At 43.5% G+C, this 25,357-nt stretch overlaps 1 protein-coding gene and 1 long non-coding RNA gene across 6 annotated transcripts in view; both read left to right on the top strand.

Moving 5' to 3' along the window:
* The window catches only part of STK3 (serine/threonine kinase 3), a 505,519-nt gene that overhangs the window by 418,922 nt on the left and 61,240 nt on the right, over positions 1–25,357 (top strand). Inside the window, exon 11 of one of the 5 annotated variants that reach the window (XM_063606449.1) lies at positions 14,774–14,829. The exons of 2 other annotated variants lie outside the window; for them this stretch is intronic. In XM_063606449.1, the coding sequence (XP_063462519.1) occupies positions 14,774–14,791 (18 nt within the window). In that variant the 3' untranslated portion in view covers positions 14,792–14,829. Of the gene's footprint in view, positions 1–14,773; positions 15,563–25,357 lie in introns of those variants that run through there. 2 more of the 5 variants (XM_063606447.1, XM_063606448.1) reach the window with 2 other exon arrangements.
* On the top strand, positions 2,633–14,347 carry LOC117981466 (uncharacterized). The gene is made up of 3 exons (XR_004673007.3): positions 2,633–3,702; positions 4,156–4,458; positions 8,499–14,347. It is a non-coding gene; the product is annotated as an uncharacterized LOC117981466 (long non-coding RNA).

Here is a 25,357-nt window from a genome sequence, read left to right as displayed (position 1 = left end):
CAATTAGTGCAAGGCCCAAGAAAGTCAACAAAGGAAAGGTCAGGCCCTCCCCAGAGGCTGCTCCTCCTCTTCTGGGGCTGCGGTGTCCCCATTGTGGGGTCTCCTCTCTCAGCCTCTCACCCAGTGTTTCTCTGGAAGGGGTCAGAGAAGATGCTAGTCCCCTGGGGCTCTGCTTGGAACATGTGCTCATCAGTAAAGGTTGACAGAGAACATACTGCAGGCTCCTCCCCAGGGAAGGGCAAGTACCACCTGGCAGAGTCTCTTCTAGGGCTGAGGGAACAAGCACAGACTGTTCCCAAGGCATGTCCTCCTCGCCTGGCTGGCCCTGCACAGATGAGGCCCTCAGGAGTTGGGACAAACACTCCCTGGGAGGAGGAGGCAGATGGTTCATGCTGAACTCATGGGAGACCACCCCAGACTCCCAGGACAGCAGGGCCCCCTCCATCCCGGAGGGGACACGGAGGCAGAGGAGAGCACCTATCTGGCTTTGCTCTGCTGTACTGGGGACACAGAACCCTCCCTGTTTCTCCTGTGGGGCCCAGACTTTCACTTCCTTTCAGAAACTCAGCCTCACCAGGAATGAGCCAAACACAGACTCCAGGGAGCTCCGATCCCTTGGACTCTCTGAAAGAGGACACAGGAATGTGTTAGGATGCTAGATCTGGCTCAAGATATGCAGGCCAGGATAGTCTCTCCACAGTGGTATGCAGGTCTTGGGGAAAGATTCTGCTATGGCTGAATGGGTTAGTGGCAAGTGCACCGGCCTTATGGCTGGGTGGGTCTGGGTTCAGGTCCCTGCTCTGACTCTCCCTAAGATCCCTTAGGAAAAAGAAGATAATGATGTGATGAGGATGCTACCTTTATATAATTGCTAAGTACTTAGTAGGTGCTAAATAAATGGTAAAGCTATTATTAATACCAATTATACCTGGGGAAGTATAGAACAGCAAGGATAGTATAATCTTATGTATATAAAATTGTATATAGATAGGATGTTTACCAAACATTAATAGTGGTTATCACTGGGTAGTGGGATTTGGGGGTAATTTTTACTTTCTTCTTTTATTTTTCTGGGTGTTCCTTGAATTTTTTTTACAATGCATGCGCACAAGAATAATTGCTCATCTGTAACCTCAATTAGCTCCAGTAAAGGCTGGATTCTTGATATGCTTAAGTGTGGAAGTTTGGGATTAGGCACTTGAGGGAACCTGAATTACTCTTCATAGCAGGGAGAGAAGAATGTGGGATCCCAGAGCAACCTGAGAGGAGATGAGACTGGGAAGAGGTAGGGGAGAAAAGGGAGCAAGTTGACAAAATCCCATGTGGTCAGCAACATAATCTTAAATCTCCCACGTGGTCTACTACCCACTCAGATGCTTGGTATGAGTGATTGTTGTTGTGGGATATGAAATTGGAGCCACATTTCACATGTTGTGTGGGGTCAGACAGAGGCAGCATCTGAACACATACAACCCACAAATGAACAATCCATTCTGTTTTTCCAGGAATCAGCAGAAGCCTTGGAAAGCCTTGTGAGTTCCACAGGACACAGAATTGCTTGAGCTTGAGCCAAATTGTCTCTGTTATCCATTGCTACATTAAAAAAACACTTCAAACTTATTGGCATCAAACAACAATAATCATTTATTATATCTTTCCAGGTTCTGGGGGTTGGCTGGGCTCTGCTGGGTGGCTCTTGCATGGGGTCTCTCCTGCAGTTGCAGCTGGAGTCCCAGCAAAGCCTTCCCCATCCACATGTCTGGTGTCTGGGCTGGAAAGCCTCAGGCAGCTGGAGCTGCAGCAGCTGGGGTTTCTTGCGATTTCTCTCCATCTCTATGTGGTCTCTGCATGGTGCTGGCAGCCGGGCATCTTCAGGGGGCTGGACTTCTTACGTGGCTGTCCATGGCTCCTAAGGCATGTGTCCCGAGAGAGAGAGCCAGGTGGAAGCTGTGTGGCCTTCCTAACTTGCTTTTTGGAAGTCACACAGTCAATTATATGCACTCCATCAGTTGGAGCAGTCAAAAGGCCCACCCAGATTCAAGGAGAGATGACACAGCCGCCATCTCTCAATGGAGGAATTGCAAAGTTCTGGAATGAACATATGGGATTGAAAATAATGTTGTGGCCTTATTTGGAAAATACAGTCTGCCACAGGACATTTCACAGATGTTGAGGGGCAGGGCAGTCCCCAGCTGATATCTGAGTTACAATCAGGAATAAACAACAAAACTATTTTTTTTAAAAAAAGACAAAATATTAACTGAAGTAGACTTCAAATCAAATCTAAGATTATTTAGAAGAACATGGATGAAGAATAGGGACTTTTATTGTAGCAGATTTACTGGAATTGGCTGTGAAAATCATCATGAAAATGAACAAGCCAGAAAGAAAAATGTTACTCTTTTGTTCAAAACTTTCTGGATGGAGCCAGCAGTGCTGGAAATGGAACAGGAGAAGCCTGGAAGAGGGCCCAAGGGTCAGAAGGGTCAGACCTTGGCTGTTGGCAGGGAAGGCAGGGATCTGCGTGAGAGAGATTGCTGAGCTGAGACGTTCAGGGCAGAGCCCGGGATGGGTGCAGGAAGGGACAAACCTCAGTACGGCAGGCGCCTGCTGTGTCTACATGTCACCTGCCTTTGCTACATGTATGTTCCCTCGTGGTGACACCTGGGGGCACAGCCTTGGGGCCTGGGAATCTGTTGCCTTGCTCTGGGCTTCAATAAATGAGTCCAGGGCTCACGGGCTTGGTCTTCCTTTCATTATGGAATCCCTGGACTTGGACTTCAGTAACCATCTCCTGCAAACGATGGCCCTTCACTTCAAGGAACTGGCTCCCCCTCTGGGGGCTCTGGCTTGTCACTGACTCTGCATTCTTGCATCTCTACAGTCAGACCTGGAATCCCTGAGCATGGGTCTGGAGGGAGCCTGAGTGTCATTTGGGTTGGAAAGCAGCTCTTGCTCACCACCAGGATCTGATGCGTGGGTAGCAGCTTCTATCAAGAAGGATCATGAGGTTGCATTTGGGATCAGAGGGGAAAAGGGCCTCGATCAATGGGCAGTGGAAGGTGGAGTGGTGATACAAGTTTGCAAACACTTCTGAACTCTGTTTTATCTCTGGGCAGCAATAGGGGGTGACCTCCCGAAGCACGTGGTCATCTCTCCTTTCCTCCCAGATCTCAGGGCTGGCATTCCATGGCCTCCTGTAAGCCACACCCCATTCTCTACTGCTCTCAGTTGGTGACATAGTGGCCAGTTCTTGCTCTGGCTTCCTTTTGGAGATGGAGGGCAGTAGATCGGCAATTCATTCTCTTTAGATGAATTATCTTTAGATGAATCACCCCTTTGATCTTCTTGAAAAGACCTCAGAGATCATCTAATTTTACCTCTTATTTTGCAAATAAGGAAACTGAGGCTAAGAGAGATAGAAAAGCTTTGTTTGCCAGTCTTCCCTTCAGCATCTCAACAAGACTTTGCCAAGGGGCCCGCTTGGGGCATGGCACAAAACCCCCTTCCCACTGCCAATATCTCCCCTCCAGTCTCCTTCCCTGCCGTGGCCAGGACATGTAGAAACTCATGCCAAAGAGCGTCAACCGGGAATGTGTCTTCTTTCTTGAAATACGTTATGGATCAGCAGGCAGCCCCCTCAAGACCCCAGCAATGAAGCTCGCTTGAAGCCCGGCACACAGTAACCCAGAAACATATGTGGTGAGCAATAACAGTCATAAATTTTATGAGATTATGTGTTCCTAATGTGAGATTTCAGGCTGATCTGTTTGTTGAGTTATGCCAAACTTCAGCATGATTCAATCAAGTTTTGCTTAATCTTCCCTTATTTACTCTGGGTGGGGGTGAGTCACGGAGTATGTCTCTAGTCCAGTCTGCTGAACTAATTTACCCCAAGGATTTTGATGGACTGGTGATTTGTTCTCTTTGTATATTCAGTTTATTTGCTTATAGCATTAGACCAGGTCTGGATTACATGCAGTGAACGTCTGTAGCCATGCTGGGGACCAGGACCTCTTTGGAGAGTCCACACTAGGGACAGAGAGCACCTTGAAGGTTTCACAGTTTCCTTTCAGTCAAGGCCAAATCATGCAAAATATTTTGTTACCTGTTGATGAACTCACGGGATTTAACGCTGTGGCCTCTTTATCACAGAGAAAGGCGTTTTGGCCAGCTCCCTGCATCTCTGACCCTAGGCGGTGTGGATCTGGAAGAAACAGGGAATATTACCATCTTCTCCAAAGATGTAAAAGCCTGGAAAATTTGCCCGAGGCTGGGAGTGACTCCAGCTGCCAAGCATCTCCATCTCCCAGTGTCCAATTTTTGGCAGCCTCGGGGGAGATGGGAGCATGCAGATGGAATGTGAGGTCTGTGTCCTCAATGCCTCATCTCAGTGCACTGAGGAGATGTCAAGTCCCCTAGGACTAAGAGCGGCGAGGCGCAGCCTGTAGTCTGACGGTGAGGGTTTGGGATCTCCTGGCTTCCATGGGATGGGAGAATTGGGGGTTTTGGCCTTCCATATTTGAGGCTAGGGTGGAAAGGGTTTTCCTTGATTTCATCTTTGATCATGATGCCCACTGTTCCAGTTTGCTCGGGACTGAGGGGTTCCCAGGATGTGGGGCTTTCACAGCGAAAAAGGGGAAAGTTGTGGGAAACTAGGAGAAGTTGGTCACCATAATTTTGATGTTCCTTGACTTTGGTAAGTCATGCCCTAAGATGCATCCAAAGCTTTGGGTAGGAATGGGAGGGTCACTCTTTCCTTCCCAAGTAGCTGCTGCATGGCCTCGGGTCTGGAAACAAAGATTCCCCATCCACCCCAACCACTGTAAGAGTGAAAGTTTTCCTGCTCAGTTTCCCAGACACGTGATGCCCTTCGCTGTCTGCTGAGGGGTGGCAGCAGGTTTTCCTGCCAATGTGGGGCATTGACATGCTCTTAGCCCACACGAAGAGATAGGGAAGCCCACAGCTTGCTTGGTAGGCTATATTAGTCCATTCTCACACAGCTATAAAGAACTACATGAGACTGGGTTATTTATGAAGAAACGAGGTTTAATTGACTCACAGTTCCACAGGCTGTGCAGGAAGAATGGTTAGGAGGCCTCAGGAAACTTTCAATCGTGGTAGAAGGTGGAGGGGAAGGTGGCACGTCTTACCATGGTGGAGCAGGAGAGACAGAGAACAAGCGGGCAACTGCCACACACTTTTAAACCATCAGATCTTGTGAGAGCTCACTCAGTATCATGAGAACAGCATGGGAGAAACCGCTTCCATGATCCAATCATCTTCCTCCAGGTCCCTCCTTCAACACGTGGGGATTACAATTCAACATGAGATTTGGGTGGGGACACAGAGCCAACCCATATCAGAGACAAACAAGCAGAAGCAGTTTCTGAGGCTGGACATCAGCATTCCTGAAACCTTGATAATCTGAAGCAGTTCTTTTCTTTTTATTTCCTTTTCTTTCTTTTCTTTTTTGAGACAAGGTCTCACTCTGTTGCCCAGGCTGAAGTGCAGTGTCATGATCATGGCTCACTGCAGCCTTGACCTCCTGGGCTCAAGTGATCCTCCCACCTCAGCCTTTCAAGTAGCTGGGACCACAAGCACATGCTATCCGCCCCCTCACCCAGCTAATTTTTGTAATTTTTGTAGAGACAGGATTTCACCGTGTTGCCCAGGCTAGTTTTGAACTCCTGGATTCAAACAATCCTCCCACCTTGGCCTCCCAAAGTGCTGGGATTACAAGCATGAGCCACCACGCTTGGTCCAGAAGCAGTTTCAAGCTAATTGTAAGCTGGCAGCAGGTTTTGGATTTATCTGTCGGACAGAGGGATGGGGGACTGTGTGTGTGTGTTTTCTTTCTAGGAGTAAAACTCAGAACACTACTGTGAACTGTTTGGTTATAAGGGTAACGTTCAGAGTCTGTTGCACTCTGGTTAAAAGTGTGGACTCTGGAGCCAGACTCTGTCATTAATTTGACCTTCGGTAATTAGTGTAACCTCCTTGGGCCTTAGTTTCCTTATCTATAAAATGGGCACAATAGTGAGGTGGCTTCAAGAATTAAATTAATTAATATTCACAAAGAACTTAGAATAGGGCCTGGTACATAGTAATTACTCAAAAAATCTTATCTATGGTACTAGGATGAAATGGCAGAGTCAAACATGTTAAATTAACTTTGTGCAGTCATGTGTGAAGTTGCCTTGGTTGTCATCAGAACTGCACACCAGCAGTCAGCGTGGCTGCTTGTCACTTCAGCCAGATGTTCTCACTGCATCTCTCATTCTGTCTTGCCACCCAGTCACTGCCTCCCAGGGAGTGGGAGTTTGAGTCTGGACCTAAGTAGAGGCTGTGGAGTTTGACAAAGTTTTATTGAAGGCCTGGATTGGCAGAACATCCATGCAGAAAAGATCACTGGCCACTGGCCATCAGACATGAAAATTCCAGGATCTCAATGGCAGAGGCCCTTCACCAGGGACCACTCCTGGCTGGTCTCCTGCCTACCATGCTGCAGGGCAGACTGCCTCCTCCCAAGCCATGGCGTCAACCACCCCTCTTACCATGAGTCCAGATGCCAACAACCTTCTTTCTTCTTTCAACAGGAAGAAAAGCCTCCACTCTCACCCCATCTCCCAGTCGACACAATAAGCATCTGCAGATACACAATTGCTTTGGATGCTTCTTAGGGCAATATGTTGAATTTCAGCTCCTGTATTATTTTGGATATACATAGCATTAATTTTATGTAAAACATCTTCCCAAATGAGTCCTGAGCAAATAAACTTAACAGCGGATGTTTTTGAAAGCTTACCTTTGGCTTGAATTTTATAATCCTTGTCTTTATTAATATATCAAAATTTTCTAAAGAAGAATTGGATAGAGTCTCTAATTGAGTTTTTAGTGCCATAATGGCATAAACTCAACTCTCCCATCATGCATTTGACAGTGTTTCAAATTTATGTTTGGTAAATGTGTTTTTAATACACAACATTTCACTGAAGCTGAAAGGCAGTTGTATAGATCTGGATGGTACAAAAAAATTCAGTGGTGTCAGAAGAGATTTTTCCTGTACCATTCACCACTAAGATTAAAATATCTAGTCAAGAAAGAGAAAATGCCCTAGAATCATTTCTTAGAATCATCTGTTTCATTCTGTCCTGTTTTCCATGCATATTTGCAACATTGTGATATTCAAGGCACTTCAAATTATTTTATTCTTGATTGGTTTTGTAGGTGGTTTACTAACATTGTTTATAATCCTTCCCCAGTTGTGACATTTGCTGGAGAAAAAAATCCCCAATATGTTTGCATATAGAAATATTTGCATTTTGAGAATCCACAAATCCAACAACAACAAAAAAGTTATCTGTTCTATATCTGTCAGGGATTGTGTCTCAAACACATCAAGGTTGTAGCCAAAATAATGAATAATAGTTAGCTCTTTTTACCTTATTCAGACTATTTCACTCACTGCATCTGCTACAATTTTAATTAGTTTTGTATTTCATTCTCCAAATAGGTGCAATATTATTTAGTGTCAACATTTATATTATGCAGAAACATTCTGCCATAATATTATCAAATTTGGCTGTGGCTTCTGCCAAATGGATAAAATTTCCATTATCATGTGCATGCTCACAAAGTTTTTTGGATGCTCCTCTGAACACTAGATCTTGCTTGCCAAAAATTAAACCATGTAAAATCTGCAGTGAACAATAGCACAGTAATTTTTCCTCATTTTTGTAATGTATTTGCAACATTGATAGTTTTTTTTTTTTAATCAGATGCCAGCTTTTCAATACTGTATTAGTCAGACTAGGTCAGGCAGTGCTTCAGTAACAAGCAATGCCAAGATCCCAGAAGTCTGACACAATTGAAATAGATTTCATATTTGTGCAATACCTGCTGCAGGCCTGGGTAACTTCTAAGGCAGCTTCACTTCATGGCCTGGCTCAGCGATCCACACAGACAGAGACACCACCACCCTGTGGCTTTGCCATCTGGAACACACAGCCTCCTCAGTCCACGTGGCAGGCGAGAATGGTGGAGGGTTCTAAACAAACATTGAAATGCTTCAGCTCAGAAATGACAGGATCCCTGCTGCTCACTGCCGCATTGGCTCCACTAGTCATGTTTCTTCTCTCTGTGGCAAGGGGAGTGAGCAGAGATGTGTAATCTTCGCACTTGCCTGGAAGGAGAAGAGAACCCAATATAAGTAAGCACCAGACTTCTTTCTTTGCCACAGTAACTTAGTATTTGTTGGTGTGCTCTTCACTTTCTTCATGTGTACAAAGAATATGTGATAAATGCTGCTAGTCTTTGCAGTCATTTCTCAATTTTTATTCTTCTTATCCCCAAAGAATTAGAAATAAAGAATCCTTTGAGGATGAATAAAGTAAACACAATCTACCAATATTTTTTTCACTATTTGGAAGAATTCATGTGTAACAAATCTGCTGAAACTTTCTATTTCCGTTTTATTTTATTTTGTTTTTTTCTAGAGATGGGGTCTTGCTGTGTTGCCCAAGCTGGTCTCAAATTCCTGAACTTATGGGATCCTCCTGCCTTGGCCTCCAAAAGTGCTGGGATGACAAGTGTGGGCCACTGTGCCTGGCTGAAAACTTCCTATTTCTAATGTCTTTTGGAAAGTTACAATCTCTCGTTTGAGTTTTAAAAAAAAAGTTCAATCAGAGTAGCCTTGGATGTAATATTAAAATTACATAGTCTTTCTGGCTCCAACCACATTGTCTCCATAAGACCTCTAGCCTTTCATCTTTCTCCTAAATATTTCTGGAAGTCCCTGAGATGGTTTTAAGAGTGCTTCTCTAGCCACTTCTCTGGGCTCCTGTTTGCTACATTCTCTTCCTGCTTTGGCTCCTCCCACTACTTGAGAGTTCTGAGACTACAGCAACATCTCCCAAGACACAACCTTATCCTGCTGCTCACTCCACCCCCATCCCTTCCTGTCTCTATCCATTGACTGACTGGTACCACTAAAGCCTTGTACTCCAATATCCCAAGAAATGGTAGACAAATAGCTCTCTTAGTGCTTCAGCCTCTACAGTGGCTAGTTAGTGCTACATAAGAAATGACTCCAGAATTCAGTGGCTTAAAACAATAAGCATTTATTTTGCTTATGATTCTGTAGGTTGACAATTCAGGCTGGAATTAGATGGGCTTCCTCTTGTATCTGTGGCCAGCCATGGGTCAACTTTGCTGACCTTGACTGGATTCTTTCACCTGCCTGGGGTCTCTGTTGGGAGGTAACTGGGCCAACCAGCTCTGGTTCCCCAGCCTACTGGAGGATAAGAGGATATAAAGGTCTCTTATCCTCCAGTAGACTAGGGAGCCAGAGCTGGTAATAAAAGTCCTCTTATCCTCTAGCAGACTAGCTCAGGCTTGTTCAGGTGGATGGGGCAGGAATCCCAAGCAAAGGGCAGAAGTGTGTGAGGCCTCTTAAGGCCTGGGCTCAGAACTGGCAAACATCACTTGTATTGATTCTATTGGCCTTATTACACTGAAAGTTACAGGACCAGCCCAAAATCAAGGAGATGAGGAGTCCACCTCTTGATGGGAGGAGCTATAAAGTCACATTGCAAAGGGTATGGACACAAGAAGGAGTGAAGGACTGTTGCCATATCTGTACCCTTCCAGAGCCTCTCCTTGGAATTGAGGTGGCGATCCATAGGAATTGGGCTGAGGACATTGGAGTGACAGGCCCAGGGTCACTCAGAGTCATCCCTGACTCTGGTACTGGTCTGTAGACCTTGACCATGTTCAGACATGCCAGTACCATGGCAGTGAGCTTAGTCCAAGTTCAACTAAGCCCCAGGAATGTGTGGCTGCTAAAGTTGACCTGGGAAGGGGGCAAGGGACCTTTCAAGAAGCCTCCTGAGTGCTCTCTCCTTCCTAGCCTCCTGCATATTAGTGTCACTTCCTAGAACTGTCAGAGGCAAGTAAGTTGCCCTTGGGTGGACTCCCCCTCAGAGAGAAATGGCTGCAATCTTTGTCTCCTGAGTGTCACTAAGCGAGAGAGGGAGGGAAGAAGAGAGGCCCATCTGACTGCTAGGTTCTGCCTCCCTTTCTGAACTGAAGGGGGGATCCAGGATACAGCTGAATAACAGGCAAGGGTCATAGTGATGTTTTTCTGTGTGCCAGCTGAAGTGGTTTCTGTGCCTACCTTTCAGTGCCAACCCATGAAGAGGTACTTGGCTTCATGGACAGGAGTAGAAGTGGAAAGCCCCCCTCAAGTGGACAAGATGACCCTACTCAGGAGATGAGTCCAATTCCAAGTCAGATTGGAAGGAGTAGAAACCAGTATCATGTTTCCTCAAGTGACATCAGGCCTCCAGTTTCTCTCGGGGTCCCTGGACCCCAAGGGCAGGCATTAGCCACTGATGGGGAAGTCTGAGAAGAGAGGGCCTGCTGGGAATGTCCTGGACTGAGAGTTCCTAGGGCATGGGGTCCCAGAGGACACTGAAATTCTCAAAACTTCTTTTCATCTTGGTATAACATTCAACAGAAGATAAAAATGGGAACAATTCATCTCGGTTTCGGTGGGAGGGGAGCCCAGAGGATCCCCAAGTCAGTGCTGCCTGGGCTGGGCTTTTCTGATGAGGAGCCTCATGCTACCTTTCTTCCTCACTAATATGGGGTATTGTTTAGGATGAAATATGGAAAGAGGTGTAGAAGCAGTTTTAGAAATAGGAAGCATTCCATGAATACAGTATTTTTGTCATCTATTTGTTCATTTATGCCTTGACTACTTCCAAACAATTTGAGGCAGTGTAAAAGATTAATAGGATGAAAATAAGTCCCCAAACGACTATCACAGAACTGCAAGAGAAAGTCAAGTAATAAAAGGCATGGGAAGAGTCAAATTATATTTTTTTAAAAAAACAGACTCAGAAAGGTTTCTTTTATTGAGTATAACATTTAGTTCTTGGGGGATAAGAGGAGAGATAGACAGGTATGGAGATGACTAATGTTTACTAAGCACTTCCTATGTGTCAGACACTGCAATTAGATTGTGTGAACTAAATCATGTTTTCTGAGTTTTTCAGTAACCGGGGTAAAAAGGGGGAACTATCAGTTTCATAAAATAAATCTGTAGAAATTCATCAGGAAACTACCTTTACCTGACTTTGAGTTCTAAGATGAGTCTTTAGGCACATCTTCAGAGGCACATATTGAAGAATGTCCTCTAAAACCATTCTATTGTGTCCCGGTTCTAGTTAAGATGGAGTAAGCACACTCTACCCTGTCTCTCCCAGTGAAATGCAGCTAAAAACCTGGAAAGACTGCACGAGATGCTATGCAAGGATGCTCAAGAGCAAATAGTAATAGGCAGATTGGGGAAAAAGGCACAAATTTGGTGTACCATTAAACTGGTGGTGAGTTTACTTTTTCCTTCCAGCTTGGACTTGAAGGTGGGTACAGTTGTGGGAGGTGCACAGCAGAGTAGGGTGACCAAAGCCCAGCTTTCTGACCAGAGAACTGCAAAGGGGAGCCCCAAGGAGTGGATAAGTAACAGAGAGATCGTGGAGAAGGAGACTCATGGGAAGTGACCGCATAAAGGTGTTTATGAGCTGCATGTCTCATCTCTGAGCTGCACATGTGTGGATCTGATCCCCAACAGCAGAGAAACACTAACAGATAGACCATTGCCCAGGTCCCAGACTAGCCACTAGGGGAAGAACATAGGGGCAGAACTGAATGGCACTGCAAAGACTTTGAATTTGAAAACAGAATTGACACTGGAACTACAGCCCACAGAAGGCAGGTTGGAAAGTGAGGCCTGAGCTTAACCAGGTTCATTGCCTGCTAAGACAAAAATAGCAACATCATTCATAGAATTTAAGCAAGACACAAAGTCTCATAGTCTAATAATCAAAATGTCCAGGATACAATTCAAAATTACTTGGCACATAAAAAAGCAGACAAATCTCAACTTGCGTGGGAAAAAGCAGTCAACGGATGCCAATGCTTAGATGACACAGAGTTAGAATTATCTGACAAAGAGTTCAGAGCAGCTATAATAAAAATAATCCAAAAGTAAGGGTGAATTTGCTTCACATGAACAGAAAGAATAGAAGGCCTTAACAAGGAAATAGAAAATATAAAGAGAACAAAATGGAAATTTTAGAATGTAGAAATGTAATCATAACCAAAATAAAACACATGGGATGGACTCACTAGCAAAACTGAGTGACAGAGGAAAGAGTCAATGAACTTAAGGATAAATAAATAACCATGACCTAATCTAAAAAACAGAGAAAAAAACCATAGTGAATACAGATTTAGAGACCTATCACACAGCACCAAAAAGTCTGACATTTAAGTCATCAGAGAACCAGAAAGGAAGGAGACAAAGTGCATTGCTGGAAAAAAACAAAAAACAAAAAAAAAAAACTTGAAGAAATAATGCCTGAAAAATTATCAAATTTGGTGAAAGACATAAACCTACAGATTCAAGAAATTGAATGAATCCCAAACAGAATCAGCCCAAAGAAATCCATACCCAGCCACTTCATAATCAAATGGCTAAAAACTAAAGACAGAGAAAATCTTGAAAATAATTAGAGAAAAACAACATACTACTTATAGTGGTATAATTCCAATGCTTGAGGACTTCTCATCAGAAACCCTGGAGGCAAAAACAAAGTGGCACAACATTTTTCAAGTGCTGAAAGAAAAGAACTGTCATTCCAGAATTCTATATCCAATGAAAATATGCTTCAGGAATGAAGGTTAAAATAAAAACATTCTGTGAATCAGAATAAAGAAAACTAAGAGAATTTGTTGCAAGTGGACATGCTCAAAAAGAATTGCTAAGGAAGTTCTTCAGACAGATGAAAAATTATACCAGATGAAAACTTGGAACACTGAGAATGGAGGAAAAGCAACAGAAATGGTAAATGACTGGAAAGAGTTTATTGAAAATGCAAAGGTATTCCAATTTTGGCCAATTTTACATCAGCCCTGAGGGTACTCCAAGGGCACATGTTAACTGCAGTTCTAAAACTCAGTGCTGTGGGGAAAGGGGGGCTCATGCAGAAAGTGAGATCATGTCAAATCACATCCCTCCTCTGCTCAGTGGCATCCCATCTCATGGACACTTCATAGTTTAGCTGTCCGGTTCTTCTCCCTCCTTCTGGTGGCTTTGGCTCATTTGGGGAGGCAACAATTCCTCTTCCTGTCTCTAACATATAATCCAAATAGAAGCTTCATCTCATTTCCTGGCTTTGGTGGTTGGTCTAGGGGTGGGCACTAGATCAAGCCAGACCAATCAGAGTTCTCTAGGACTCTTGAATTGGAACTAAGCAGGGAGATATATGGCAGGAAGCTGTCCACAGGTATGCTTGCTGTCACATGGAAAGGTTTGTCTGCATGCAGTCATAGGGAATGAGATGACAGCCAGTCCTGCACCCCAATCCCTGGTAGCAGTCATCCTTCAGGGCTAGCACCACCCATGCCCTTCCTGTAATTTGATTATGTGAACTTGTTAATTTGTCTTCAATTAAGCTACACTGAGTTGTGTTTTCGTGACTGTTAAGAGTTCTGAATAATTTTTTATTTGAAGCTTTAGCTATCTTGTAATTAAGCATTGTGCTAGACTTCTGGTGGAGGGGAGAATAGATAAAGAACAGAGAGTCCCTGTTGTCGAGAGTCCTTCAGTTTAGTTGGGAAGAGAATTTACCCAGAAATGTCATTTCAGAGTGCCAAGTGAGCATTACAGACAATATGGGCTATGAAAAGAAAAGGGAAAAAATTGCTGTGGGCTGAAGTGATTCAAAATGTTTTCATGGAGAAGGTGAAACAGGCTGGAGGTAAAAGGAAAGGTGAGACATCCACAAGATGACAAGAGAGAGGAGAATATTCTGAGTAAGGGGAAATCACTTGAACAAAGGCAGACAATCAGCCATGCTTGAGAGAATCATGGAGCTCAGTCATGGGAGGTGGCTTATATGGTTTATAAAGTGCTCTCATATTCTTCATCTCATATTTTCACAATGACTTAACAAGGTGGTATATTATGATGTTCCCACTTCACAGATGGTTCTGAGCCATTCAATGACTTTCTCAGGAACATTAGTAAGTGGCAGATCTAGAACTTAAATCAAATGTTTTTGTTCAAGTGAAAGACGTTGAATGTCAGGTCAGAAAGTAAATTTTTCATTATAATGGCAAAGGACATCAGCTAATATTTGACAACAATTTCTTAATATTGTCAACTAGTCAATCAGCAAATTATCTAGTCTTTTAAAATTTTTTGACATGTTTGACTCAAGATCCAAACAAGGTTCACAAATTGAATTTAGTTGGTAAGTCCTCCAAGTTTCTTTTAAAATTTCTAGATTCCCTTCCCCTTTTTTCTTGCAAGTTATTTGAAATATTCTGGATTTTACAGACTTCATCCCAATAGTATCAATTACATATTCTTTTATCTCTTGTATTTCCTGGAAACCATGGTTAGATCTTGGGGCTTGATTACATTCAGGTTCATTTTTAGAAGAATACTTCATAAGTGGTGGTGGGTGCTGCCAAATACATCGCATTAGAAGACATGCAATGTTTGGTCATCTCTCTTTTCATCATCTTAACATTGATCATTGGGTTCAAGTATTGTCAGCTTGATCCATTCATTATGAAGTCTCCCATCAGTTATTCACCTAAGGGTTTTAGCAGCCATTGATATCATTGCCTAGTTCCATTATAACAGTGGGGGCTACAATATGATGACAGTCTAATTCTATCATTCTTTCTTCATTTATAGGCTAGAATTCTCCCATAAAGACCATTTGCACATCAACTATTTGGCTACCTGAAAAGGTAAAATAGATGCTTCTTTCCCTTTATTTGTAAGTTTTCAGAATACTGAAGTAGTTATCTAGCATATTCCAAAGGTAACTGATTAGTTTGTTTTATTATTATTGTAGACTCAGGTATTTTAATATTTTTGATATGTTTCAATGCATTGCAATTACTGTTCATTTCAGTGCTCAAATTGTCCCATTCTGATCAATGGGAACCCCTTCAGGTAGTTTCTGGGTCATTTTGTTATGATTGCCATAGTCTTTGCTATCTTTCTTGGTTTCCAGACTTACCTTGAATATTCCTGCTCCGTATCTGACAAAAAAAAAAAAAAGGGCATTTTACAAAGAGCTCTGGTTTCTTTTTCTGGGAAGTAGTATTTAGAGACAACAATCTGGGCCCTGGGGTGCTCATTGTTACTAGGTAGGTTGTTGTCTCTAGGTCTTTTATTTATTTATTTTTATTTGACATGGAGTTTCACTCTTGTTGCCCAGGCTGAAGTTCAATGGCACAATCTCCACAACCTCTACCTCCCAGGTTCAAGCAATTCTCCTGCCTCAGCCTCCTGAGTAGCTGGGATTACAGGCATGCACCATCATGCCTGGCTAATTTTGTATTTTTAGTAGAGACGGGGTTTCTCCATGTTGGTCAGGCTGGTCTCCAACTCCCGACCTCAGGTGATCCGCCTGCCTTGGTCTCCCGAAGTGCTGGGGTTACAGGCGTAAGCCACCACGCCCAGTGTCTCTAGGTCTTTTAATCAGAGAAGGTAAATACTTTTTATTTTAAAGAGAAAATACATCATGGACTCATGCTTAGGTTTCCAATTCAAGTTTAAAATGACGTGGCTTTTACTTAGCTTCTGTGACTTTATATTTGTATCTATTTTCTCTTATTCTGAAAATCCTTGGTCCTAAAGTGAATAACTTATGTGCTTTGTTCTACTACACATGTATTTTAGAATAACAATAGAAACATTATTATTAACAATGTAACTGAAAAAACCGTTTTGTATTTCTATGCAAGATTTTTTTTAATCTTTATGTCATATCTTACTAGGGTTATATAATCAAATTACTGTATTTTAAAGTCACTTGAAATAATTATTCCCTATGTAAGTCACCAAATTGATACACAGTTAGGCTTAATTGTTTTATTTATTTTCCATTTTTAAGAATTGCATTTTCCTAATTAATTTTTGTTTTATAATTATGTAAAGCATTTACATATTTTTTGTTTGTTTGTTCATTTTTGAGACAGGGTCTCGCCCTGTTCCCCAGGCTGCAGTGCAGTGGTACAATCTCGGCTCACAGTAACCTCCACCTCCGGGGTTCGTGCAATTCTTCTGCCTCAGCCTTGCGCACCACCACACCTGGTTAATTTTTGTATTTTTAGTAGAGACGGGGTTTCACCATGTTTGCCAGGCCGGTCTTCAACTCCTGACCTCAGGTGATACACCCACTGTGGCCTCCCAAAGTGCTGGGATTACAGACGTAAGCCACCATGCCCGCTGGCATTTACATAGTTTTAAGGTAAAAGTCTATAAAACAAGGTACATTGAGGGAAGTCTTGCTTGCATCCCTGGCTTTTCTGTTTTATTTCCTACTTCCTTTATATATAACCACTTTTAGTTTTTGTTATCCTGCGTTTAAAAAATATATAACCAATATGTATATATAATCTAATAATCTCACCTTTCTCAGGTAAAATACTTCCCTATAAACAGTATTCTCTGCCTTTCCCCACTTTTAATAGTATGTTCTTAAAATCACTTCATAGTGGTATATAGAAATATTTCTCATTCCTTTTTATAGCTGCATAGTAATCTATTATGTATTTCAGTAATAATAAACTCCATCATTTACTCAACCAGTTTCCTACTGATAGGCATTTGGGTTGCTTTCAATTCTTTGCTATTATAACTAGTGCTGCAATTAATTGTCTTGTGCACATATCCCTTCATACTTTTGTCAATATTTCTTGGGTATAGATTCTTGCAAGTAGATGGACTTGTTCAAATGGCAAATATATATATCATTTTAGTAGGTATCGATAAATTTCTTTCTATAGGGGTTGTAATATTTTCCATTTCCAATTGCAATATACTGAGTGCCTGCTTCCCCACTGCCTACCTAACAGAGTATATTGTCAAACTTTCAGAGCTTTGCTTGAAAAATGGCATTTTGGTGTAATGCTATTTTTCATCTTTCTTATTACTCTCAATTTAAAGTTTTAATCCCCTAACACATCTCTTGGCTCATTGCAACTGTTCAATAATTATTCTCTGAACCCATGAAAGCATGAAGTGGCACTGGAGGAAGATTAATCCAGCCACAGAATACACAATCATTTGGAATACGGGGAGAAGAGGCAAGGAGCGCTGGTGAATTTCAGGACCCAAACTCAGGCCATAAAAATAGTGACTTGATTTTTCTACAATTCCTAAATATTTTCTCTTTTTCAGGGTGGGTGGGGCACAAATTTAATCTCTGTCTGTTCAGATTTTGCTGCATCTCCCCCCGCCCACTGAAGTTGTGTCTGAATTCCAGGCTCTTGGAGCAGGGCTACAGTGACGGACGGGGGCACTGCGAAGGGGAGTCAGGTTCCTGGTCATCATTTGCCCATCCAGGCACCAGCTGAGACGCCCTCCTTCCTGGAGGTCCTCAGTCATTGAGGCAAGGAGGTTGCAGCTGTGTGTGGCCTCCACTTTCATCCGGGGTCTTTCTTCGGTTGGCCCTTAGTTCTTTCAGGCCTTTCTCGTGAACTTAAGGACATCTGGCTGTTCTCTGTCACCACTTAGGGACCAGAGGAGACTCTGGGAGGACATTTAAAGTCTTATTTCCCGGACACCCCATGTAGCCATTTCTACTGCTCAGCTCTTGGGCTGTGCTGAGTTCCTTCACAGAAAATGGGACTTGTTTCCTTTGCTTTGAATTGCACGACCTCCCCCCCACCCCCACTCAAACCCCTCTGCCACCCACCCTCCAAATCTATCTAGGGCTCAGCCCAGGTGTGGGAGGAAGGCACAACAGGGTTTCTTCTCGGGGACCCATCAAACCTTTTACACCTTCCCCAGTGCCCAGCTTGGGAAATATTTCTCTCCTGGGGAAAAGGGGTATGATGAAAACTGATGACTGGCTTTTGAAATTCAAAAACCAAGAACTTGACTGCCTTTAACAACCCTCCCTTGAAGCAGTGGATGGATGCCTGCTGTGTGGGAGGGCCATAAGGTGAAAGAAAGGAATGTGGAGGAGGGACTCAGTTAATTTCCAAATGTTATCCCGGTTACACCAGTTAAGAGCATATAGCAATGGCCCAGGTATGACGGGATGAGAGGTGGAATGAGATATTGGCTAGGGTTTGGGGCTGATTATTGAAGGAGGAAAGCAGAAAGGATTCAAGAATGATGCTGGGATCTGGAGCTGCCCAAGCAGAAGAATGATAGTGCAAGTGGCAGACATGGGGCCAGCAGGAGGGTGGGCACCCTGATTCTGGGAGGAAGATTGAGAATTTGGCTTTACGCTTGGGTGAGATGTAGAGGTGATCATCAAATCCATGAAAGGGCCTGAGATCCCTTCTTTCTGGAAGATGAGACAGAGAGAGTTGCTGAAGTTTCAGGACTGAGTCTTGGAAACTTCCCCATGTAGGAGGTAGGAAGAAAAAGAGGATGGTTCACAGAGGCCAAGTCTTTGTATTACTGGATGGAAGGTCTTGACAGTGAGTTGTCCAGGTTCTTGGAGTGTTAAACAAAGAGTTGAATAAATAATTGAACAAAACGCAGAAACAAATCAATGAAAGAACGAAGCAATGAAAGACAAAGCAACAAAAGAATGGAGTAAGAAAGCACACTCCACAAAGTGGAAGCAGGCTGGGACAAGCAGCTCAAGAGCCCCTATTGCAATGGTCTTTAGGGTTTTTATTAGGCTAAAAGAATTTGGTAACACCCCTAGGTGTCCTTTAGAAGCCTCCAGTTGGTTACACCTTATGAAGGATTGGCGTGTGACCAGAGGTAGTGGAGACTTGGCTCACAGCCAATCAGAGGCCAAAGTGGAAACGTCTTATTATCACATGAGTGAGGATGTGGCCTGTATGGTGCCTAATCTTGCCTAGAACTGGCTGCACCTGCTGTTCTTTTGCTTATGCCTTAACCCTTGGTTACCCTAAATCTCTATTTTCCTGCCTCATTTGCTGGGCCAAGCCACATGTGAATGTGTCTTTCTTCTAACGATGTGGTCTCACCTGGATATGTGGGAGGAGAATCCATCTTAGAGCATCTCATTAATACACTAGCCTGGTCTATACATGCATTTGATGACCATCTGTTGCCCTGGAAAGCAACATCTGCACTGATCATTCAAAATTGTGCATCCTTGGGAATATCTGAGACTGTACGTTTTTCCTCCTGTAGATACAGATGTTCCTAGAAGTAAGGTTGGTTTTACTTTAAAGTAAAAAACATTCACTACACACCTAATATGCACAGAGCACAACATGGTACAACTACGTGGTACAGAATTTTTAAACTGCTGGCTTATGGGCTATATCTGACCCAGTGACTTCTGTTGTTTAGCCCACATAGTGTTTGTTTTGTTTTGCTTTGCTTTGCTTTTACTTTTAACTAGTTACCCAAATTTTAAAATCAGGACGTTTCACCTAGAAATGTGGATCTCAGGCTATTCTTAAAAAATCCATTTGGCCACGGTAAGCCAGTATTCACAAGAGGCAAAATCAGCTCGAAGGTTGGAGCAGCTGCTCCCTCAGACAGACATGCACCTGCTATTCTATAATAGATCCTGCCTGTTCCATGTCTCTCATTTATACATCTAGTCTGACACCTGTGAGCCCTGATGTCTGAAATGCCTGGCTTGAGGATTCAGTGCATGGGCTTTCATAAAACACAGGCTCAAATCTTGACTTGGCCACCTACTGGTGACTTTGGGCAAGTTATTTGACCTCTTGAAGCTTGCCTCCCTATCTGTAGAATGACAATGAAAAGAATTGCCTACCTCCCAGGACAAGGAGCACAGAAGACAAGTAGAAATTGCTCAGCAAATGGCAGTTATTGCTGTTAAGGATGAATGAGACAAACTCCCTGCTGATAAGATTCTAACCCTTCGAAGCAAGTAAGAACACAGGCACCTGTGAGCCAAGGCAGAATGGGCTCTGTTAGGGGGAGGCTAGGAGCAGGCAGAGCCCTCACGCTGTGGCACAGAGAAGGTTCCCAGAGTAAGGAGGGGACCTTGGGGCCTGGATTTCTTTCCTCTTCTGTGGGAGGCAGGCGGCCCAGCTGCGGCCTGCCTGGACTTTGAAACGCTGCCATGCAGGACGGAGCCCAAGCCCTGGGAAGGCTGGTCCCCACCCCTGCCGGCCGCCTCTTTGCTGGGATTCCAGGAACCGGCCGTATCAGTTGGGCCCAGTTTCAGGAATCGGGTTTCTTGCCTTTTCCCCTCAGTCATGTGGCCGCTGGAGTGGACGGTGCAGGCAGGAATGTGATGAGCTGTCAGGCCGCTTTCCAGGCAGGGGAGTGGGAGTATTTCAGATGGGGAATCTGGTTAGAATGTGGGGATACCAGGCAGACCCCACCTCATGGAGCAGCCCGGGCAGGTCTCTCAAGTCTGAGAGCTAAAAAAGCAGGCTCCCCCCGCCTCCAATCTTAGAACACAGACCACCCCTGGCAAGACTTGTTTCTGGGCTGGAGGAGACAGCCTGAGAGAACAAGGAAGGCTTTTTCTCTCACCACCCTGGGGCTGGGAATGTCTCCTCTGACCTCCTCTGCCTTCTGGGACCCTGGGCTGGGAAGGAAGTGTGCCTTTTAAACAAAATGTTATGTACACTGCGATAATTTAGAATGCTGCTCATCAGCAAACGTCAAAATCATGTGCATTTGTGTGGAAGACCTTTCTTCTAAAGAACTCCAAAAATAGGCAAATGGAGCACCAGGTTCACTTTCCAGGCCTGCTTCTCAGGCAGGGAGAAGCATATCTGCTACTGATAAAACAAGAGACACAGAAGGCCAGCCTGCTGCACAGAGCCAGGAAGGGTCACCGTGGCAGTGTGTCTCCACCCAGGGCTCCTGCCCCAGTCTGCACTCAGCTCCCCAGCCCACCACCTCCTAGGTCCCCAACTATTTTTCTTTGAAAAGGATGGAGGTCCTTCCCCTTTAGAGTGAGGTAAATGAAACAATCTCTTGGGCACAAAATTTAAGTGGGGGGAGGTGACAAAAAACTCAACACTCAAGATAAATAATATTTTAATGCAATTTAATTTTAAAAAGCAAAATGAATGGAAAAAATCTATGATGTACAAAATATCAAACTTTGAAATAAAGGTAGGATCCAGCCATGTATCTACATGACCACCTCATTCACCTTCATTGGCCTCAAGTTTGCTGCAAGCACCATCCCCAGAGCCTGTGTAGAGGGCAGGGAGCACTGGGCTGGGTCCTATTCTGCTGCTTAACAACTGGTTGACTTTAGGTTAAGTGAGTGAAACTTTTTTAGCCTCCATGTACTCATCTGTAAAATGGGGACAGTAACACCTACCTCAAAAGGTGTGAGAGTTAAGTGACGGACAATAGACAAAATGCCCAGCACAGAGCTGTAGCCATTCCCTAAGAACTGACTCCCAACCCTGTGGTTTCCCACCAGGCTTTTTCTCCTGAACCTCACAGGAGACATTGCGGACTAGAATTAATCTGCTCTATCCCCTAACCCAAGTGCCTGCACCTGGCAAATGAGTCATGTATGTCTGTTTAATGCCCGGATTAAATATGGAAAAGGAAATTGATCCAGAGCTATCAATTAAATGATCAGTGAAGTGAATCTACAGTTAAGATTGAAAGAAGTGGTAGGAGCCCCATCACAGGGTGGAAATGCAGATCTCAGGGCCCCTGGAGTAAAAATATGGGTCAACAAAATGGTAAAATTAAAATACACACAATAGACCACATGTGGTGGCTCACGCCTGTAATCCCAGCACTTTGGGAGGCTGAGGCAGGTGGATCACCTGAGGTCAGGAGTTTGAGACCAGCCTGGCCAACGTGGTGAAACCCCGTCTCTACTAAAAATACAAAAATTAGCCGGACATGGTGGTGGGCATCTGTAGTCCTAGCTACTCGGTAGGCTGAGGCAAGAGAATCACTTGAACCTGGGAGGTGGAGGTTGCAGTGAGCCGAGATTGCGCCATTGCACTCCAGCCTGGGAAAAAGGAGCGAAACTATCTCAAAAAAAAAAAAAAAAAAAAAAAGGAGAGAGAGAAATTAATTAATTAAAATAAAATAAACACAACAACCTGAGGGAAGTATTTGGAACTTATGTGATAGAAAGAAGATTGACTTTCTTGTTATAAGATAACCTACAAGAAAATGATAAAGAATACCCAATGAGAACATGAACAACAGACATAAACAGATAATTTACAAATGAAGAAATGCAAAGGACCCAAAATCCCATGAAAGCATGCTCAACTTTTCTAATAATCAAAGAAATGCAAATTTTTCATGGATTAAACTATCACCTTTTTAAAAAGTTACAATTTCTGGTACTAGTGAGGGTCTGAGGAAAACAGGTAATCCATACATTGCTGAAAGAAGAGTAAATAGGATTTTTCTGGAGGCCAACTTGAATAAAAAGTTTTTAAAATGTGCAGACTCTGACTCAGAAATGGCATTCCTCGAAATAACATCTATTCTAAGGTAATAATAGATGTGAGAAAAAATGTTAGTTTCAGCAAAGAACTGCTTAACAGGACACTGAACATCACTTGAGTGTCCTACAATAGAGGATTTTTAAAAAGTTTATAAAAAGGTAAGTAGATGACATCAAAGTGTTATCAGTGGTTATCTCTGGGTAATAAGATTGTGAGCTGTATTTTCTATTTTTTGCTTTTCCTTTTTAAAATTTATTTTATTGTGGTAAGAACACTTAACATGATTTCTATCCCCGTAATAAGTGTACAATACATTATTGTTGACTGTGGGTACAGAGGAACGTAGAGCGTATTCACCTTGCTTAACTGAAAATTTACACCTGTTAATTAGTAACTCCACATCTGCACCACCCCCTAACCCTTGACTCTATGAATTTGACTATTTTAGATACCTCATAAAGTGGAATCACACAGTATTTGTCATTCTTTGATTTGTTTGTTTCTCTTAGCATGGTGTCCTCAAGATTCATCCATGTTGTCCCATATTGTGAAATTTCCTCCTTTATTAAGGCTAAACAATATTACATTGTATGTAATTACCACATTTTCTTCATCCATTCCTCTGTTTACGGACATCTGTGTTGTTTCCATATCTTTGCTATTGTGGATAGTGCTGCAATGAACATGGGAGTTCTAGCATCTCTTCAAGATCCCGATTTCAATTCTTTTGGATAAATACCCAGAAGTGGGATTGCTGGATCATATGGTAGTTCTATTTTGCTTTTCTGTGTATTTCCAATTTTCTACAATGAACACATGTTGCCTTTTATAATAATTTTGTTTTAAGAATGAAAGATCTCAAGGGTCTGATTATCCTGGGGAGGAGAGTGTGCTGTGGGTGACCCTGCACCTGTGACTTCTGGATCTGCTGTGTCCGGTCCTCTAGTCCCTGAGCACTTGAAGAAGGAGTGGGGTTGGGGAGGATTCCAAGCTGCACCACAGGTCATTGCAAACCAAGATGGTCAGCACAGTGTGGGAGCAATCTGTGAGCCTGGTGTAGGTTTCTGCAACATTTGGCTGATTTGAAGTAACAATAAAGAACAAAGTTTTTGAGTGGAGTGATTGCATTATCTAATACTACAGAGCCTGAAAAGAAACGTGCTAATAATTGTTTTAAGCTAATTATTCTGTAAAGGTCAAATAGTGCTTGTGAACTTTAGCTGCTATACTTAGGGCACTGAAGCAAACAGATCAGTCCGTTGTTGGGAGTATAATAAATCAACTTTTGAGTTTAACATATTTTCACGAAGGTTATTTTTCCTTGCAGGAGCTTTTCAGCCACTGAGAATTCAGAGCCTTTAATGATTCTGGAGACCTCTTAGGTATTAACCCTTGAATTGCTTGGCTTACCCAAACCATGCTTCCCCTAACCCCCTATCTGAGCTAGGTGAGAAGCAGATTATCTGAGACCGACATCAAGTGAACCCACAGACCTGGGATCCTTGGTGCCTCCAGCAGCCAAGGCTTGGAACTTCCTGGGACCCTGGGTCTGCCCTAGCTTCCTCCCCACCCCAAACACCACAGGGTTCTCAGTGGGGTTTTCATACTATTAATTATTTCTGAGCTTTGAAAGGATTGCAAAAGGCCCATGGGGATCAAGGAGGCCAAAGCCCATCTGGTGAAGAGATGCTTCATGATGAGGGAGGGGCCATGTGGAGAGTTGTGTTTTGTAGGCAGGACAGATATTTGCAGGTGATGCTGGATCAGTGGTGTTTGCATCCTGGGCCCTTCCAATATGAAAGCAGCCAGAGAAGGGACTGGAGCCTGAAATTAATAATAATCATGATGATGATAAGGAAGCGGGGAGGAAGAGAAGGAGGAGAGGAGGTTGATAAAAACAGCTATCATTTATTCACACGTATTCACACTGTGTATCAGGCAGCATGTTAAGTGCTTTGCACACATTCCTCATATACTCACAATCCAAATACTATTCTTTTATCCATCCTAGAGATGAGGAAATCAAAGCTTAGGAAATGTAAATAATTTGCCCAAGTCACACAGATAGTAAGCAGCACAGTTACAGTATAAGCCCAGATCTGTGTGACTCTGAGACCTAAGTCTTAACCACCGAATGACATTGATCCTGAAACGTATAGGATAAAGCTAGTAGAACGAGAGGCAAGTAGAGTGTTCTGAGGCATTTAAAAAGGTGACAAAGTAACTCTTCAAGAAGCCAAGTGCTGGAGGTCTTTTTTCAGCTCTTGACTGTAGAGAAAGGTGGATGCTTGCAAAGGAACAGACCTCAGGGTGATGTCTTAGCTGGATGTGAATGGGGCTGTGGGGTCAGTTCCTCAGTTCCCCCGTAACCTCTTGCTATCTAAATCCATTGTTTCCTAAATGAGTTCAGTGAAACACAACTCATTCTTAAACCCGTGTTCTCTCTGAAGCTGTCTTGCTTCTTTTCCTCCTCTCTCCTCTGGATCTGAAGGAGATATGACTGTATGTGGCACTGCTGGAGACACCTCTTGAAGTCAACTGGGCACCTGGCAGGTAGGGGCACAGCCTCTACTCTTATGTCCCTACATTCACGGCTTCCCCACAAGAGGCAGGAGAGAGCAGTGGAGCTTCAACCTTACTAGCTGCTAAAGAAACACGTTTCCCTCCCTGAGGCCTGCAGTATCCACATTCTGCAAAGCCTCGACTACAGGGGAGTGGCTGAGGCTGGAAGTCCCTGAGACTCACACCTTGTCCATGTCCCTGCTGATTACCACCAAGAGGCTGGAACTGCCCCAGCCTGAGAAAGCAAGAAGCAGCTCTCAGGATGGCAGAGTTGGGTGTGGGCCTTTAAACCTATTGGCCCATAAGAGGGAAGTGCCCCAAATTACTTTTTCCAGTGCTC

Source organism: Pan paniscus, chromosome 7, assembly GCF_029289425.2.
Source record: "Pan paniscus chromosome 7, NHGRI_mPanPan1-v2.0_pri, whole genome shotgun sequence".
Taxonomy (NCBI): domain Eukaryota; kingdom Metazoa; phylum Chordata; class Mammalia; order Primates; family Hominidae; genus Pan; species Pan paniscus.
Note: the sequence above shows the minus strand (reverse complement) of the source record. Positions and strands in the feature narration are given on the sequence as shown.